Source organism: Pollachius pollachius (genome assembly GCF_949987615.1).
Source record: "Pollachius pollachius genome assembly, chromosome: 3".
Taxonomy (NCBI): domain Eukaryota; kingdom Metazoa; phylum Chordata; class Actinopteri; order Gadiformes; family Gadidae; genus Pollachius; species Pollachius pollachius.
Window position 1 is genome coordinate 43,515,499 of NC_136936.1, and position 16,764 is coordinate 43,532,262.

Genomic DNA, 16,764 nt, shown 5'->3' on the forward strand with positions numbered 1-16,764 from the left:
TCCCTGCAAGATTGCATTCACACGATTCATCCTCAGCTCTTTGCTTTTGCCACTCTACGATTTCCTTTTGAGAAAAGAGTGAGTTTGCAAGTCGATTTTTGAATGTTTCTCTTCAAATGTTTAACCTTGAATATGAATATGCAAAATTCCAAGTTATAATACTTTTTAGAAGGGCAAATCGAGTTTGTAGAATTTATTAAAATGACAAACAAACTAAAAACTAAAACAAAGCTCTACATATTGTAATATTAACTGTTAAACATAAAATGTAACTATGCTAAACCATGTCCTGCTAACATACATCCTTTACATAGAGAATATCAGAATGTTATTGAAGGTGCAGTTTATCAGTTCATAAGTGTGCAGTGAATCATCATAATATGGTGTAATGGTTCAAGAACACCAGCAAAGCCTGGAAAATGTATGGAGGTAGATCTATAGAAGGCAATATTGCCTCTATAGATGTTGCACCGAACAAGACACTAACAAGGCAGGGAAAGTAACTGGCAACAAAGCCAGGGGCCAAATATGCGAGGGGGTCCTCATTAAAAGGAACGCATGCAATCACATACTGTACACCGACATCTTTAGAGACAAACCCACTCTATTTGTCTCTCGGGCTCTCTGTCTCTCTCTCTCACACACACATACACACAGCATGTATAACCTAAACACACACAAGCACACACAGTTAACTCATATGCACACACACACATAATGCATAGCAACAGATGCACACATATTACCCAAGGTTACCTCATACACACACACAGAAGCAAACAAAAAAAACACAGCATACATAACATAAACCCATCCACACACACAAACACACACACACACACACACACAGAAGTCAACATAAACACACAGTATACGTAACATACACCACACACACCCACACAAACCCCCCCCCACACACACACACACACACACACACACAGACAGGTCATGCGTCCCCCCCGTCCCCCCCCAAACCTACCCGTGCTGTGACAGGTGTCTCCGTCCGGGTCCAGTCTCCAGCCGGGGCGACAGGAGCACTTGACGGTGGTCTTGTATTGCTCACACACCTGGCTGCAGCGCAGGTGGCGGCCGCAGTAGTCCACCGCCTCGCAGCTCTTGTTGCCGGCGTCCAGGTGGAGGCCAGGGGGACAGGAGCACACCACGCCCTTCCCCGGGGCCACGGTGCACTGGTGGCTGCAGCCGCCGCGCGCCACCAGGCACCTGTCTGCGGGGGGCCGGGAGAGGAGGCGGGAGGGGCCGTCAGGGAGGGGCCCGGTCAAAGGAGGACGAGGAGGGTGGTGATGAGGATGAGGATGAGGATGAACGCGATACGTTTGTTCCTTACCACATGATGATGTAATGGTATGCAGGTATGGGGGTTGGGGGGGGGGGGGGGGGGGGGGAGTAATAAGTCGCGTTGGGACATTAACATTTTCAACTCATCGGACCAATCGGGCCAGTACTTAAGAACGTTAGGGTTAAGTGTTTGTACTTGTTTAAATAAATTATTAAGCAGCAAAGTAACAACAGTAATTGGTTTTATGTTCTAACGCTGATAGTCACGACTTTGAGTGGGGGCCATTAAAGATTGTCTTGGGGACAGTGTCTGTCAGACACACTGGCCAATTGAATGCCACTGGGCCAGCAGCATTAAATGTTAATGGGATGGATCAGTATGAAATACATACAGTATACCCTTCTTCTGATAATAATTGGACAGTGTCAATGTGGAATTCTTTACGCGCTGTACATTTTGAACCGCATATTATCTATTGATGCCATGTGCATTCATTTTTAACAGAACTTTAGAAGTCGGCTGAGAATGGCCTGGATAGGGTCCAAATGAAAAGCAAGAATTTATATATTTATTATATTGTTAAAGTTATTTAATCATTTTTAAGCCAAATGTCCAGAGAACAAAACAAGCATCAACTCTGAGCCTCAGGCCAGTTAGTGCAGCCTGGCGATGAGGGATCGGTGGTTGAGCTGTTGTTTATCTGACGCTATAGGGAAAGCCATTACATAATGAATGGGCCCAATTCAAAGCTCAGCTGCATGGCCGCGGAGAGACATGGTGGGATTGGCTTTTAATGTAGTAACGGCATCAACAAACAAACAAAAAAGCTGCTCAAGAAGACAGTGTCCTGTGCTCGTCCTCTAAGAAGCAAAACAGATAAGAGACAGGGAATCGTAGAGGGATGAAAACAATGGAATACACAGCAAACGGGTTGCCTTGGTGGGTTTTCTAGATGAAAAGCTGACTGGTTTGGGGTTAGGAGCTGCCAGGTCGAGATGAAGAATGGGGTACTGGTTAAGGAGCGATCGTGGACGGGGTCTCTCCCACGACCCCCCGCTTTGGTGAGGGGCCAGCGCTCAGTGGGGGACCCCCAAAAAAACTGTCTATCTGGGCAGGCTGGATCACTATCGGTTCCCCCTGTTGTTTGTCAAGGAAGAATTAATCCCCCTGGAGGTGTGGCAAATCAATCGGCCCTCAAGGTCCCCCTTCCCACTTACTGAACAAAGAGCAAATAGAATCTCCTCTCTCTCTGGCCGTCCCTCTCTGCCTCCCCCTCTGAATTCCCTCCACTATCCAGGCCAAGGATATCCTACAGGGACAGGCCTTCGGAGGACTCATTTCCAGTGACACTCCAGTGGAAATGAACCTTCTGTGTCCACACTGCTCAATCAAAGAGATTAGACACCCCATGAGGCCGCTCTCACCAGATCGCGTCCCCATCCCTCTTAAGGATGCCCGGACAAACACGTTTAGAACGAGCACACAAGTGTGCCGCTGGAAACAAAAAATAACACACAAAATGAAATCGAGAAAGAAAAAAGGGCAGGCATAGTGGTTTCTTCAATGCCCCCCCCCCCCCCCCCCCCCCCCCCCCCCCCCCCCCCCCCCCTTGCTTTGGTCTCTAGATCAACACAGCATCGTCTTGAGGCCCTGAGCTATGGTAGGCTCTGCAGAATTCTCTCTCTCTCTCTCTGTGTTTATTATGGGGCCATGAAAAATTAATATTAAAGTTGGCACAATTGGGCTGTGGTGCCTAGCTGAATCAACCTGGGGGGAGAGGCTGGAAAAGGTGACGAGAGCACAGGTAAACGATGGCGGCCATGAGTATGCACGGTGTGATGAATGCGGGAATAAATGGTTGAATTACAGGGTTGAGGGATATTTAGTGTTTGTTTGTTTGTTATTTGTTTGTTTGTTTATTACTTGCAACCACATGCCCCAATGCACTATAAATACACCGTTAGTCCTTCAAAACATTTAAGGGTTTTTGAAGGGCTAACACAACGTTAGCCCTTCAAAAGCACTTGAAGGGCTAACACTGCACTATAAACACAATGTTAGCCCTTCAAGCAATTAATTTTGACAAAGGATACAGTGATTGCCATAATCCTTTGAAGGCAATGGGAACTTGACCTTGTCAGATGGATTTCCACTCAAACAAAATCATGTTTATTTGGGCATCCTGAAGTCTTTGTAAGCAAGCTTAACACTGCAACCACAAATACATATTTGTTGTACTATTCTACTAGTGGTATCAATAATTTATGAATCCTGAAAACCGGCGGTTCAATAAAAATGTCGCTACTTGTTTGCCCCTGTTTCCCTTCGGATGTGCCATGCTACTGCCTAAATCAAAAACACACTTTCACTCAATCTTCACTCTGCGTGAACTTCAATCCTGAAACCAACAAAAAACACACACCACAACACCCCCGGTCCCCCCTCCGCCCACACACACACAAACACAAACACTTTCTAGCGAAGGCGCTCTTCCTTACCGCAGATGGGCCCTTCGTCAGAGCGGTCGGCGCAGTCCACCTTGCCGTTGCAAATCTTGTCGGGCGTGAGGCAGGCCGAGGTGTCGTTGGCGCACGGGTACTTGGGCGGCTTACAGACGGCCGTCTCGCAGGACTCCTCGTCCGAGCGGTCTTCGCAGTCGATATCGCCGTCGCAAACCCAGCTCTTGGTGATGCACTTCCCTGCGATGTTCGGGGAATATTAAGCGTGACCATATTGATTCGCATGAAAGACGGTTTGCCTGGAACACATGGAACGCCTCGTTCCGGTGTGTAAAAACAACGCTAAAGCCTCAACCTTTTACATGCGATGCTAACGTTGTTGGAGTCTGCCAGGGCGCTGTAGCTTTTAGCGTGGGTGCTCTGAATAAACAACAGCACAGTGTTTGGGACTTGTTGAAAGAATTGGCAACACAACTGGTTGCTGGGTTGAAACCTTCAGAAGGAGAAGAAAACCCCTTGATGTTTTCGTAATATGTTCAGTCGATTGCGGATGAATGAAGAGCCCTGATACACAATTCATTAGCAAGAAACGGAATGGGAAATGGGCTCCCTCGGCAGCCCTGTTTGGCCTACGGATCCACGACAAAACATCCAGCCATTCATTCCTTATTGAAACCTGCTCGTTCATCACATTGGCCTAAAAGGTTCAGCGGATGAGGCTGGTTTGCCAGGCCATTGAGCATGTATATGATTGACTTCTGTTCCAAAGCTGTACGCACATCACTCCGGTTGAGGGCCTGTAACAAAGCTGTCTCCATATCGAAACGTCTGCAAAACTTTTGCATTTGAGACATGTGAGACAGACACACAGACACGCACAATTGGTATCAACACTAAAATGCGATCATAGCGCAGTAGGAAAAAGGTTGTCTTCTTTGATGGGCTCAAGGCGTACACTCGTACACTTTATGAAGTAATTGCATATTTGAAATAATCTTCAGTCGGATGCGGAGCTATTTTCTCTCACTGAATAAACATGAAGCCGAATGTGCCAAATTATTTTCCTGGAGAGCTTCGATCAACACTCGACACCAGTACGTACACACACAGAAAGACACAGACACACGGTGGGGTTATAGCCCATCGGAAATTCCCTTTACAGTACAGTGCCGAGCGAGGCGGGGCTGTGAAGGGCTGGAGGAGGGTGGCAGTGGAGGAGGGTGGCGGTGGACGTACGCCAGCCCGTATCATGGTAAATGCATTCTGCCAGGTGAGGCTCGCGACGCCGCACATCTCCAATTACCACTCGTCTCCATCAAAGCTGGCTGTGGAGCGGCGGGAGCCCTCAGCATTACGCTTGGTACCGGATCAGACGAGCGGCGGCGGGAGAATTTAGCGACTTGCGAAGGTATGGGAGGGATACCGCGCAGTGTGTGTGTGTGTGTGTGTGTGTGTGTGTGAGTGTGTGTGCGCGCGCGCGCACGTGGTACTTTCGGTCCTTTGAATAGGTTGAATTAACTACAGAAGAGGGTGTGTGAAAACATCAGATGGCATTAGTTATTTCGATTTGACATAATATTAATGTCGAATTAATATTAATGGAGCTTAGTGCAAGTGACTAAAAGTCTTAGTAAGTAAGAATGTTGTAAATTATTCATGTGGTTAATTTCTCTACGTTTACTTTTCACCTCACATTTTCTCATTTAGCACATAGTATGATTTCCTGTTGCAGGTAAACTCATGAAGGGGAATTAATTAGGCATTACCATAGATACAACACTTAGAATAACTTTGGTGTACATTTATAGATATGTTTATATATAGATATGATTCAAGAGGAAATGTGCCCTTGATTTCCCTCAACTTCCCAATGAAAGCCGTTATTAATGCAACACCATAACCTAGATGTGCAAAACAAATAAGGAAAGGAGATACCCTCTTATCTATGTGTTTCCATAAAATGAGAAAAATATGTTTTTGAATAACGTTTTTCGACTTTGGCAGTGACCTTGAGAAAAAATAATAGATAGAAGGAAAAGCTCAATGCTTTTAAAGTTTGATATGTGATCCAGCATTAAAATGGGCCAACATGTCCAGAGAGAGATTTTCTACTCAAGTGCTGTTAACTTTTTATATTTATTTGGGTCCCTGCTCGATGCAGTGTGGACGACTCCTCTTTAAATGATTTATGAGCAAATATCCCACTTTTGGCTCAGTTATTTCAGGTGCATAAAAATGGAAGCATGGAATAAATATATTTCATCCATTTTGTGGATGAAATACAAAAAATATGCTGATAAATAGCGATAAAGTTGGTACTTAAGCTCATGATAACGGAAATAAAAAACATATTTTTCTTTAAATACCTTGGGACTACATAATTAACTTGAGGCTTGGCAAAGAATTCACTTTACTATTTGCGTCAACATCAAAAAAAACCTACCCCTCAAAACTCAAGTAAAGCGCTATCTCGCTATTAATATCCAACACCATCAGAGGCTGGCGTGAAAAAACAGTGATTCAGTTGTGTTAAGACGGTCTGAGGAGTGAATCTGAGCTGAATCTGAATCCGAGGGCCGCGGGCGGAGATGGATTACCGGTGTCTTTGCAGGTGAACTTGGCCTTAGGGTCGCACATCCTCTTGGTTCCCTCACAGCCGCTCTCGTCGGTGCCGTCATCGCAGTCCTTGTCGGCGTCGCACCTCCAGCGCTCGGGAATGCACGTCCCGTCCACCACGCAGTGGAACTCCTCACCGCTGCACTCGATGGCGGGCGGGAAGACTGCAGCGACACACGGTAAAAGAAGCGTCACGTGACCGAGAGAACCGCAGACGCTCGCTATGCTACAGCACCGCCGCATCGGACTAGTCACGTTTCACTCATTTTGTAAAATACCTTTAATCCTTCAATCTAAAGTGACTTAAGTACAAGGAAAGAAGGGGAAGATATACTTGCTCTGATCTCAATTGGGTTCTGATCGGTTTCTCAGATGACTAAATTGTGGACTAAGGGGTTCGAAGACAACCATTTGGCTTGGAGGATGACACTCTGACCACCAGACTGCCCTACCCTCTTGCTTCTGGCTACACCAAATGATAGTCGAGGAATGTAACGTTTGTGAATGTAATGCTACTTGAAGGGGGGGAACAAGGTTGTGTTTCTGCATGATTGTGCATTTTACTTTTGGCATGAAATAAATGACCTTGGATGTAATGATAAGTGAATAAACAGTCAAAGTAATATAATCAGAATTTTTACTTGATTATGTTATTTTCCCCATCCTATAGATTTAATTACAGAGTTCATTAGATTAAAAAGAATTGGTCTTTTCTTTACACTGTACTGTGTTGCAGGTACCTAATATTCAGATATTAGTCATATCTGAATGGCCACATCCTGAAGTGAGTTGCAAAAAACAAGGTTTGTGTAATTGCATGTCATTTTCTTCTAAATAAAGAAACAAAAAATCCTACATTGTGATCATCGCAAATCTATTCAGGGAATGAAATGTAATGGTGAAAGGGCTTCCATGTAAAGGCCTCAACACATTACTATGACAAAGTGATGAATTCACCATTGACCCAAACAAGCATTGCAGTGTACCGCGATGTCACGGGAAGATCCCAGCAGTGTGATGCGTGTTTTTTGTTTTTTAAAGACAGCGCTGTGATTGACTGCTGGCCTGATTGGACCTGACTCCACACCCACTGCAGTCAGCCACTTTGCTACTGCCAGACATGATGCGTTCGCATCTCTGCTCTACGCATCTAGTGCTTTATACTTGAACGGCAGAGCTTGAGTTTCCCCGCCGGCGGTCTGAGGGGCGAAGAGATGTTCCTTCTCCCGGGGAGGGGGGGGGGGGGGGGGGGGGGTAGACATGGTGGAGCTAGATAAGGCTGCGGTTCACATCAGGAAACGATTTGATGAATAGTGTCCACATCCTGGTGACAAGCTACTGAGCTGTGAGGATGTCTGTGGGCCGGTGCTTTCAGAGGTGTTTTGTAGGCGATGGGGTGTTTTTTTTCTATTTTTGGGAACGCGGTAAAGATAGGATGGGTCACGCGTGAGTCTGATCCCTTCAGACCACAGGCTAATTAATTGTTCAGGAGTTCAGGTACCCAGCAGTGGCCAAACAGTGTGCGACAGATCGCAGAACCACTCTATGCTATGAACACGGTACCCACGGTCGCCTTGCGTGGCTCCTCTGCAAACAACAGCCATTGTGTAATGTTGCTGTGGCTAGGTTTGTGTTTATTATGCAATACACTAGGAGAACCACAGACATTGAACAGATTTCCGATTCCACTCTTTAAAACCATCTGCATCCGTGGGTATCCATCACTAATCAACTTGATTTGTAATGAGTTCCCCATGTTGATGATGATGTGCATATTATCAAAACTGAAAAATCAGTCAGGTCACATATGGATTACTGCTACAGCGAAAGACTCAAATTGAAGCCATATGCCTATTCAAATGAGGCTCGGGTAATCAGTCACAAATGCATCGGAATGTATTCCCTGTGTAATTCTGCGTTCAGTTCATGCAAGACAGATTTTAAGTCTGATGTCTCATTTTGTGAGAAAAACAAGGCAACTGCAAAAACTAATATCAACAGCCCCCATGACATAACATCCAGCCAGACTTCTTTCAGAAGTGGCACAGGCTCAATTGCAAAGAGACTTCTGCAAGTTGGAATGTACACAATAGACGTCTGGTCATGCAAGATTAAACCCCCAACAGCTGTCCATAGGCTTCTATACCGTTCACCAGGGGGATACGACGACGCATCGCCTCGCTTACACTACAGACGGTGGGGCTCACGCGCGGCTGTACGTGACTCAAAGGCTTATCCCAGATCCGTGAGGTCCTTGACAAAAACACTCTCAAGAACATGCAAGTAAAAAAGGGTAACGGAAACTAGCACATCGAATTCTCCCGGAGACAGGGAAGAACTAAACATCCCTGCCCTTTGAAGTCGGGTGTGTAAAACTAAGCTGTTTGTGTCGAACCGACCCCCCGGTCCTCGCCGGTAAAATAGTCTCTCTTACTGGCTGACGAGCCTCCGCAGGTGGTGTTCTCGTCGCTGAAGTCCCCGCAGTCGTTGTCCCCGTCGCAGGCCCAGTGGTCTGGGATGCAGCGGCCGCTGGAGCAGCGGAACTGGTTGTTGGAGCAGGAGTGGACGCAGCCCTTCTCGTCGCTCTCGTCTCCGCAGTCGTCCTCTGCACACACACACACACACACACATACACACACACACACACACACACACACACACACACACACACACACACACACACACACACACACAAACATACATAGGGTACACAGATACACATACACACAGGGCACACACACACACACACACACAGGACACACACACCGACACACGTGTGACACACACACACACACACACACAAAGGGCAAACATACACAGACACACACGCATACATACACACATACACACACACAGACAAAAAGAAAGATACACATCCAGGGCACCCACAAAGACACACACAAGCATACACAGGACACACACACACAAACGTGCAGATCACACACAGAGGTTTAGCAAGTGTTTGACTTAGCAATTCATTAATCTAATGATTTACCCCTTTTGACCCATCCTATCTGTGTTTGTGTTTCGTTCTCACCAATCATTTCTGTGCCAGTTAATTCCTTTTTTCTGTTTCTTGGTCGATTGGATAATTGGTTATTTGGGTGTGTGTGAGAGTGCGTGTGTGTCTCTGTGGGTAGTTGATGACTTTACCAGGTGGCAGCTGGTAGAGTATATCAATGCCAGGGAGGAGAGACCTGTTGCAGTCTCCATTTCAGCTAACAAGACCCCCAGATACTTAAAACAAAATGGAAATCGGCTCGTGCGCCTGATGAACTGCTGTCGACCACAGTGTTTTGGACGGGGTACAACAACCTGATTTGCGGTCTGTTCGATTAATGACACGAGATGCAATCATTCAATTGGTGTCGTTGACCATTTGCAGGCAGCGATGGATTTGGGAGCATGTGGGGAGAGTTGACTAGTCGGGGTGAGAACCCTGCACAAACAGAGGTGATCGGAAGCCGCGCTTCAATTTGGTCGCTCACCTGCCATTTTGTCAGTTCGAACGTGCCAACTTCAATTTGGGTTTCAAGTATACGGCCTCCTTTGGTTTAGCTTATTTATTTATTCAATTTAGATTTATCTGTGTGTGTGGATTAGAAAAGGCTTGGTTACTCCTAGGCAGCCAAAACCAATCACAAAGTAACAACAACAAATGCATTCTGGGCGAATTGCGGCACACGATGCAGTCAATGTGTTTTGTTTGCAGTTTCATTAAGCAATTATAGGAAGTGAACCAGCAGAAATGACCTCATCAAAACAACACTCCACCAAATCAAACATGTTGAAGGTGGCCTCACCTGAATCACAGTGCCACTTGGCGCTGACGCATCTGCCGTTGGAGCAACTGAACTGAGTCAGCGGTTCACACGTGGGGAAGGCTGAAAACACAACAACTGCCAAAATAAGAAGTGAACCACTTTAAACCCAGCTTTGGAAAATAACCGCCTTTTTTTGCAAATTGCCCGGTTGTCGCTAATGACAACTTTTGATAAATAAAGAACAATGCTGTTTAAATGTTTGAGTGATGCGACGGAACATAATGCACAGTGTGGTGGCCTACAGAGCATTGTGTGAGGAGGAGGGTGTGTGCAGTCATGACTTGTTAATGCCACATCATGCCACAGTGAACATTATGCCCCCCGTGTTGCAAGTGTTGGGGCTTAGTTGTTACAGCAGAACAGTGTATTTTTAGGCAAGGGGAACAATGGCATTTGTAGGCTTTGCGGAGGTTCTGTCACACAGGAATTGCGGCTCTGCCACGCAGTGTTAAACCACCAGACCCATATAATAGCAGACAGTCATCTCTGCAGAAACAACGATCCAAATCACTTTGGAATACATCCATCATTGCTTTAAACTGTTGGGTAATGAACACCACCATAACGAGGAGCGAACCAAAATTATATCCTAATTGACAATTATAATTGTGCAGTGTACTTTTAATTTGAAGGGAGCTTTCAGAACGAGAACAGCAGGATATCAGCGAGTCTTATTAGATGTCTATTGCGTGGTCATTTCAATTCATTATTGTGTCGCTGTCAAAAGTTAATTTCTTGTCCTCACGTTGGCAATGTTCATCATTATAACAGAGAATTGATTATGATCCTTTTGTTCGACAAAATGACAGCTGATTGTAGATTTAGTAACCACAGCTACGACAAATTGTCAACGAACAATGCAGAAAATCATGTGTTCTTTTTTGTCCCATGCACAACTTGAGACGTACGTTTTTAAAACTAGTTAAAACGATCTGACAGGCTTAGTGAAAACAAGCTGACAGGTTATGGAAAAGCTGGTGAGGGATAAGTCATCCACATTTTACATCTGATGCTTCTATATTTGTTTGAAAATATGTTCCATATATATTTATATATATATATAGCCGTGACTTTGTATTCAGGGAATAATTGGGATGAATTTATGATAACTTCCGCGCATTTAGACAGATCGCTCACATCAAAAAACAGCAGCAAACAAAATCAACCACGATCATTAAAGAGGTAGAGATGAAGGATGAGTTCTCGAGCGCTATTCTCTGGGGTTTATCTGAATAGTGTAAATGACTGAACGCCTGATTGCCTAAACACTTCAATCAATGCAACGGGCAGCAGCCACCACCAGGACAGCAGCACAAGCTAAAGGACTGCCGGCAGTTTGGGGACTGAGCACATTGAGTTGAGCAAACTCCCCAAAAACATATAGCTCTTTTGATATGCATTCACCAAACGATGGTAGACCATACTAGCTTCTATCAAAGAGTTTTGGCTTAGTCGACCGAAATAGCTTGCATGTGGCTGGACGTTTTTACGTCTGTATAAACAACACATTTAATCGGTGCATTAGAGACCGTTGCATGAAATTAATCCTGGTTACTTTATTGCGATGTTGACGAAATAAAACTTTTGTACAACTTTCAGGCACTGAGGTGTTTGATGGTGACGTGAGGTTATGAGATACTACGAGACTTGAGAAGACAGTCGAAGTTAAAACAAGCGAGTCCTTGACACAAAGTCAAGGTATAGAGCAAAAGACATTAAATATTACGACGTGTGTCAGCTGCGGGTGCCATGTTTTATCGACAGAAGCTGTTGAGCGAACGCCACTTCAGGCAGCCGGCGACATACGCCGACGTCGGTCGGCAATGTTGTATGAAATATCGGAATACAATAGTTTGGATGGTCAACGGTAGATTTTCTGTCATAACAGTCAGGTGATGATAAAGATACCGTTAGCAATTACGGAGTTGTTTTGAGAGGCCGTCAATGTGTGAGGTTCCCATGTAGCTTCAGGCTGTAACACGGAGATGCACATCGATTTCGTGGTCTACTTCCCTGACACACACTATTGTCTCAACAGCGTAAAGCATCTGGAACTGGGAATTTAGCGTTCATTAAAAATGCAGCAACCGTCCATAAATAATGCTAGCACGGCGTCAGGAGCTCGACGAGAGGACCCGTCGCGACATCTACTTAACTATGGACAAACAAACTGAGCAAATGAGCATCAATGTTTGAATGGGCCACCACTATCCCGTGGTGTCCCGCGTCAACCCTATGTGTTCTCCAGCAGAGTAAAGCACGCCGAGCCACAGCAGAGAGCCGATGCCTGAGGAGGCCCAGACAACGGTATGGAAGAGAGCATGGGCTTTCTTAATCTTTTCTGCCACTGCACAGCGTGGTTATGATTGAGTGAACCCGTGCATGAACTTTCATGACTGCTTACACTCTGGCTGTGTGTTACGGAGCACCGAAGCAGCTTAATGACACACAAAAGGTAGTCCCCCCCCTACTGTGTGGAGCGTTGTGTTTTGTGATGCGTTGTATATTGAAGCGTTGTGATTTGTTGTGCTGCGTTGTGTTTGGCAAAACATCAAGCAGTAGAACTGGGTGGAGGATATTTTTCCTGATCACCATAGAAATCCGATAATAATCAGATAGTGCTGGAGGACACTGAGACAAGGTTTCAGAACACACAACTCATTCAGCACCTCCAACACTGTCAACTATGAATGTCTTTTTGGCCCCTGGTGCAACAGTCGTTAAATATTATCAACCTTAATTCTGCATGCATGCCTGTCTTTGTTTGTTTGTGTGTCATTTTAAACACACCTCCCTCCACCATCAAATAAATTGTGGTAATCTATCATTGTCAAACCTTTTGAGGGTAATCTATGTCACCAACAGGCTTGATTGTGTGTGTGTGTGTGTGTGTGTGTGTCTGTGTGTGTGTGTATGTGTGTGTGTGTGTGTGTGTGTGTGTGCACCCGTATGTGTGTGTATACTGATAAAGAGCTGTCAGTGGGTGGTATTGTGTTATAATAACAGGTGCCGCTATGCATCACAAGCTGTGCCTTTGAAGAGCAAATACAAAATTTGACTTGTGAGGCACCAGGTGCTGCATCTTTCTAATGTTATTTATTTTTTGCCCAGGATAAATGACATATCAGCCCGACCGCTGGCTTATCAAACATGGCCACAGATCCTCTCGGTAATTCCTTTGGATGTGTCAAATAATGTGCTTTAAACAATGTGGAAGGAAGCCGGCCAGCATGACAATATATGCTTCCAAAGAAAAAGCGTTATCTATTGTTTGTACGGAATGTTTTTCCATAAAGCCATTGTCCTTGTTCCCTTTGATTCGGTCTGCATAATGTACTTCTTTGTGCAACAAGCCCAGGGGAGCTCTGTGAAACTTTTGGTAAAGTGATTTTCTTTATGATTTGCTTACTCATAAAGCCACCAGTCCTCCATTATAGCTACTGCCTGTTAGTACACCTCCACACCTCAGATCTAGGTTACAAAGTCTCCAGATTTGAGTCGACATGGTCCTGACTTCAAGGCACGAATCTGAAAATGTTTTTCCTCGATGGCTGCTTTAATAGCTGTCTTCAATTCACTCCAGGACAACCACAGACAACAGTTCACCCCAGAGCACAACTAAAACAAACCCGAGTAGGCACAACCGTGCCTCCAAAGGCACAACCGTGCCTACTCGGAAAAACCCACCCAGCTTTACGACCGACGCGGGTTTTGCAAAGCTCAAAGCGTGCTGTGAGGGATAATTAAACGGCGGGTCGCTGTGACATCTCAACACTCACCGCAGGAGGACGTTTCGTCTGACTTGTCTCCACAGTCGTCGTCTCGGTCGCAGCTCCAGGCCTGGGGGATGCAGCGGCCGTTCTGACAGGAGAACTGGTCTGCCTGGCAGGGCTGGGCTGGAACACGTCAAAGCAATGGGGGGGGGGGGAGGAGAGACAGAGAGGGGAGAAAATCCTGTCATAAGTCAATCACCACGGTACGTGTCGGGGCGTGGCACGTGTGTGTCTTCCCTCCCCGTCCCCCGCCCTCCCCTGCCCTCCCCCACTCCCGCCCAAAGCGTCTCTTAACGATCGCCGCATAACCGAGAATGTCAGCGTACCCCACCCCGACGGCTGCAGCCTCGCGCCCCATCACGGTGGCGGCTCAATCAGGCGTAATGCGGGGGGACGGCGCGCCGGGAGAGAGAAAGCCCAGAGTCACTCTCTCTCACCGGGCTGGCCGTCGACTGAGGGCTGGGGCAGACACACACGAGGCGCACCCGGGAGACTTCTTAGGGGTGTGTAATATGCACGTCAATCCGATGACAGAGAAACATTTATCATCCGCCGGCTAATGCCCACTGATTGAACCTCCAGGACTCTGAGCTCCGGCGGGCTCTCAAGCACCACAGTAGATATTAGGGCAGTGGGAACGCAGGGGCCCAGGCGGAGGTGAGTGTGGGGGTGGGTAAATCTGATGGACCCCCTAACTGATTCTGACACGCGGCTGTGGGCGAGGCAGGGCCTTGTAGGCGCTAAGGTTTCTTTGATGCCAGAAAGCCGCTTGACACGATGAGAATGATTGCACCGCAGTTGTAAGGGGGGGGGGGGGAGATGAGTGCCAGACAAGAAGGGGCGCCTTTGTTTAGTGCTTTGATCGCTTAAACTCATAAATGATGGGCCGAGTTTGAACCAATGCTTTCAAAGGCTCAGGGTTTTAAAAAAGATAGCCCATTGAAGATGTTGTAGCTGCGATCATTAAGATTGAATTACGCTTCAAAGTTTTGATACGTCGTTTGAAAATCATTATTTTACTTTTGAGAATCATAAAACATTCTTCAGACAAAAAGATTAGCCTTCAACACACCTCCAGATGGTATTATTATTTTGAATATTAACTAACTTTGAACTTTCAGAGCATTCGGATTCTGCCTGTTGCAGTTTGGCAGAATTTGGAAGAAGTTTTCTGTTACTCTAATCCATATGGTATCAATTGCTCTAGGATGTGAATATTATTTGTATTTGCCAGTCCATATTGTTGTTTCTCTACTGCATGTCCAAACTGCAGAGAAGGTGTTTCAAACTACTTTTTCTAATCTATTAATTTTAATACAAAAAAGGAAATAAAATAAAAAGTTAATATCTGAGCATATGCATCTGATTAGCACATATATGCTAATGCTATACTGGTAAACTAGTAGCATGAAGTTCATACCTGAGCATGTTACGTTGGACTCATCCTCATTGTTACCGCAGTCGTTTGTACCGTCACACAGCCATCTTTTGGGGATGCAGCGGTTGTTGTTGCACTTGAACTGTTCAATGGGGCAGCTGTGGTTGTCTATAGATAGAACAGATGCACACATTGCACTTTACAGCCTTTCCCTATTGTACATTCCCTCCGCCAAAGTTTCATCCTTCAATTGATGCTGCATTGAACATCATTGAATCATCCTTGGACATTATTCATTGATTTATTCACACATTTTTTCACAAAATATGAATGTTGTGGTTGGATAACAAATACACACAATAATAAACACAGAATAATCTTAAATAATTCCTCCCTCTTTCCGGTATAAACAAATGTATTAACTGGGAAAATATTTATTCATTTCCGACAGCATGTGCCATGCTCTCCATCTGAATGTCTTCAGTAAATGTAATTAACAGCACAAGCGTTCAATGTCATTCGGGCAACAACCCTCTGAGGACAAATGCGAAACATCAAAATCATTAACACTCAATAACTCACAGAACAAACGTATCCACAGTCCCTTTAGAGTTTATGGGGATTGGTGCAAGATCATTTGAAAAATAAGCTTTTATCAAGCAGTATAGAGGAAATGAGGAATTATTCGTGTGGCTTAGAACGCGCCAAACCCTAATAGACAAAGAAGTGTCCTAAAGTCAGAGAGTGAAGAAGTCACCCACAACCTCACTTGTCATCAGGGCAACGTCAAAACAATGTTTGTATGCAGAAATCCATTTTAGACCTCAAAGTCTGCCTGACAAAGCTGCTTTTTGAGACAATAAAAAGAAAGTTGTGGGATTGTTAAAGTATATGATGCCCAAGCAGAGCAAATAATGGATTTTTCAATTTGGATAATTATGGCAGATTCTTTCCCACTTGAAAATGAGTCAGCATTCAAGCGTCTAAAATGGTGTTTATCTTATTGATTTGCTGGAGAGCTTGAAAAGTACTGAAAGTACTTCAGGTAGAGGGAGCGGATTGGAGCTGACAGTAAGAGGGATGACCAAGGCTTTTACAGTGACATTTAAGAAGGTAAAGTCATCCGTAAAACAAAATCAACCTGCACCCCATCACAGGGCACATTAGACAGAGCACAGCGTGGCGTGGTCTTGCACACACTGACACGGTATATTATGAAGTAGCTTAGACTAGCACAGTAAAGCACGGTGTATAATGCAGTAGAATGGTCTTGCATGGACTAGCATGTTATTTTCTGAGATAGCATAGACTAGCCCAACATAGCATGATGCATGATGCATTGCATAGCATGGCCTATTAGGGTATACTATGTTGCAGTCATAGACTGCATATGTATGATAAAGCTCAGTCTAGCATG

General features: G+C 45.3%; 1 protein-coding gene across 1 annotated transcript in view; it reads right to left on the reverse strand.

Annotated features, from left to right (window-relative positions):
- The window catches only part of lrp1bb (low density lipoprotein receptor-related protein 1Bb), a 226,681-nt gene that overhangs the window by 94,590 nt on the left and 115,327 nt on the right, over positions 1-16,764 (reverse strand). Inside the window, exons 17-23 of the mRNA XM_079731578.1 lie at positions 15,390-15,515; positions 13,976-14,092; positions 10,176-10,256; positions 8,807-8,977; positions 6,354-6,536; positions 3,796-3,996; positions 980-1,225 (exon numbers count right to left, since the gene is read on the reverse strand). Of these exons, the coding sequence (XP_079587704.1) occupies positions 980-1,225; positions 3,796-3,996; positions 6,354-6,536; positions 8,807-8,977; positions 10,176-10,256; positions 13,976-14,092; positions 15,390-15,515 (1,125 nt within the window). The remainder of the gene's footprint in view (positions 1-979; positions 1,226-3,795; positions 3,997-6,353; positions 6,537-8,806; positions 8,978-10,175; positions 10,257-13,975; positions 14,093-15,389; positions 15,516-16,764) is intronic.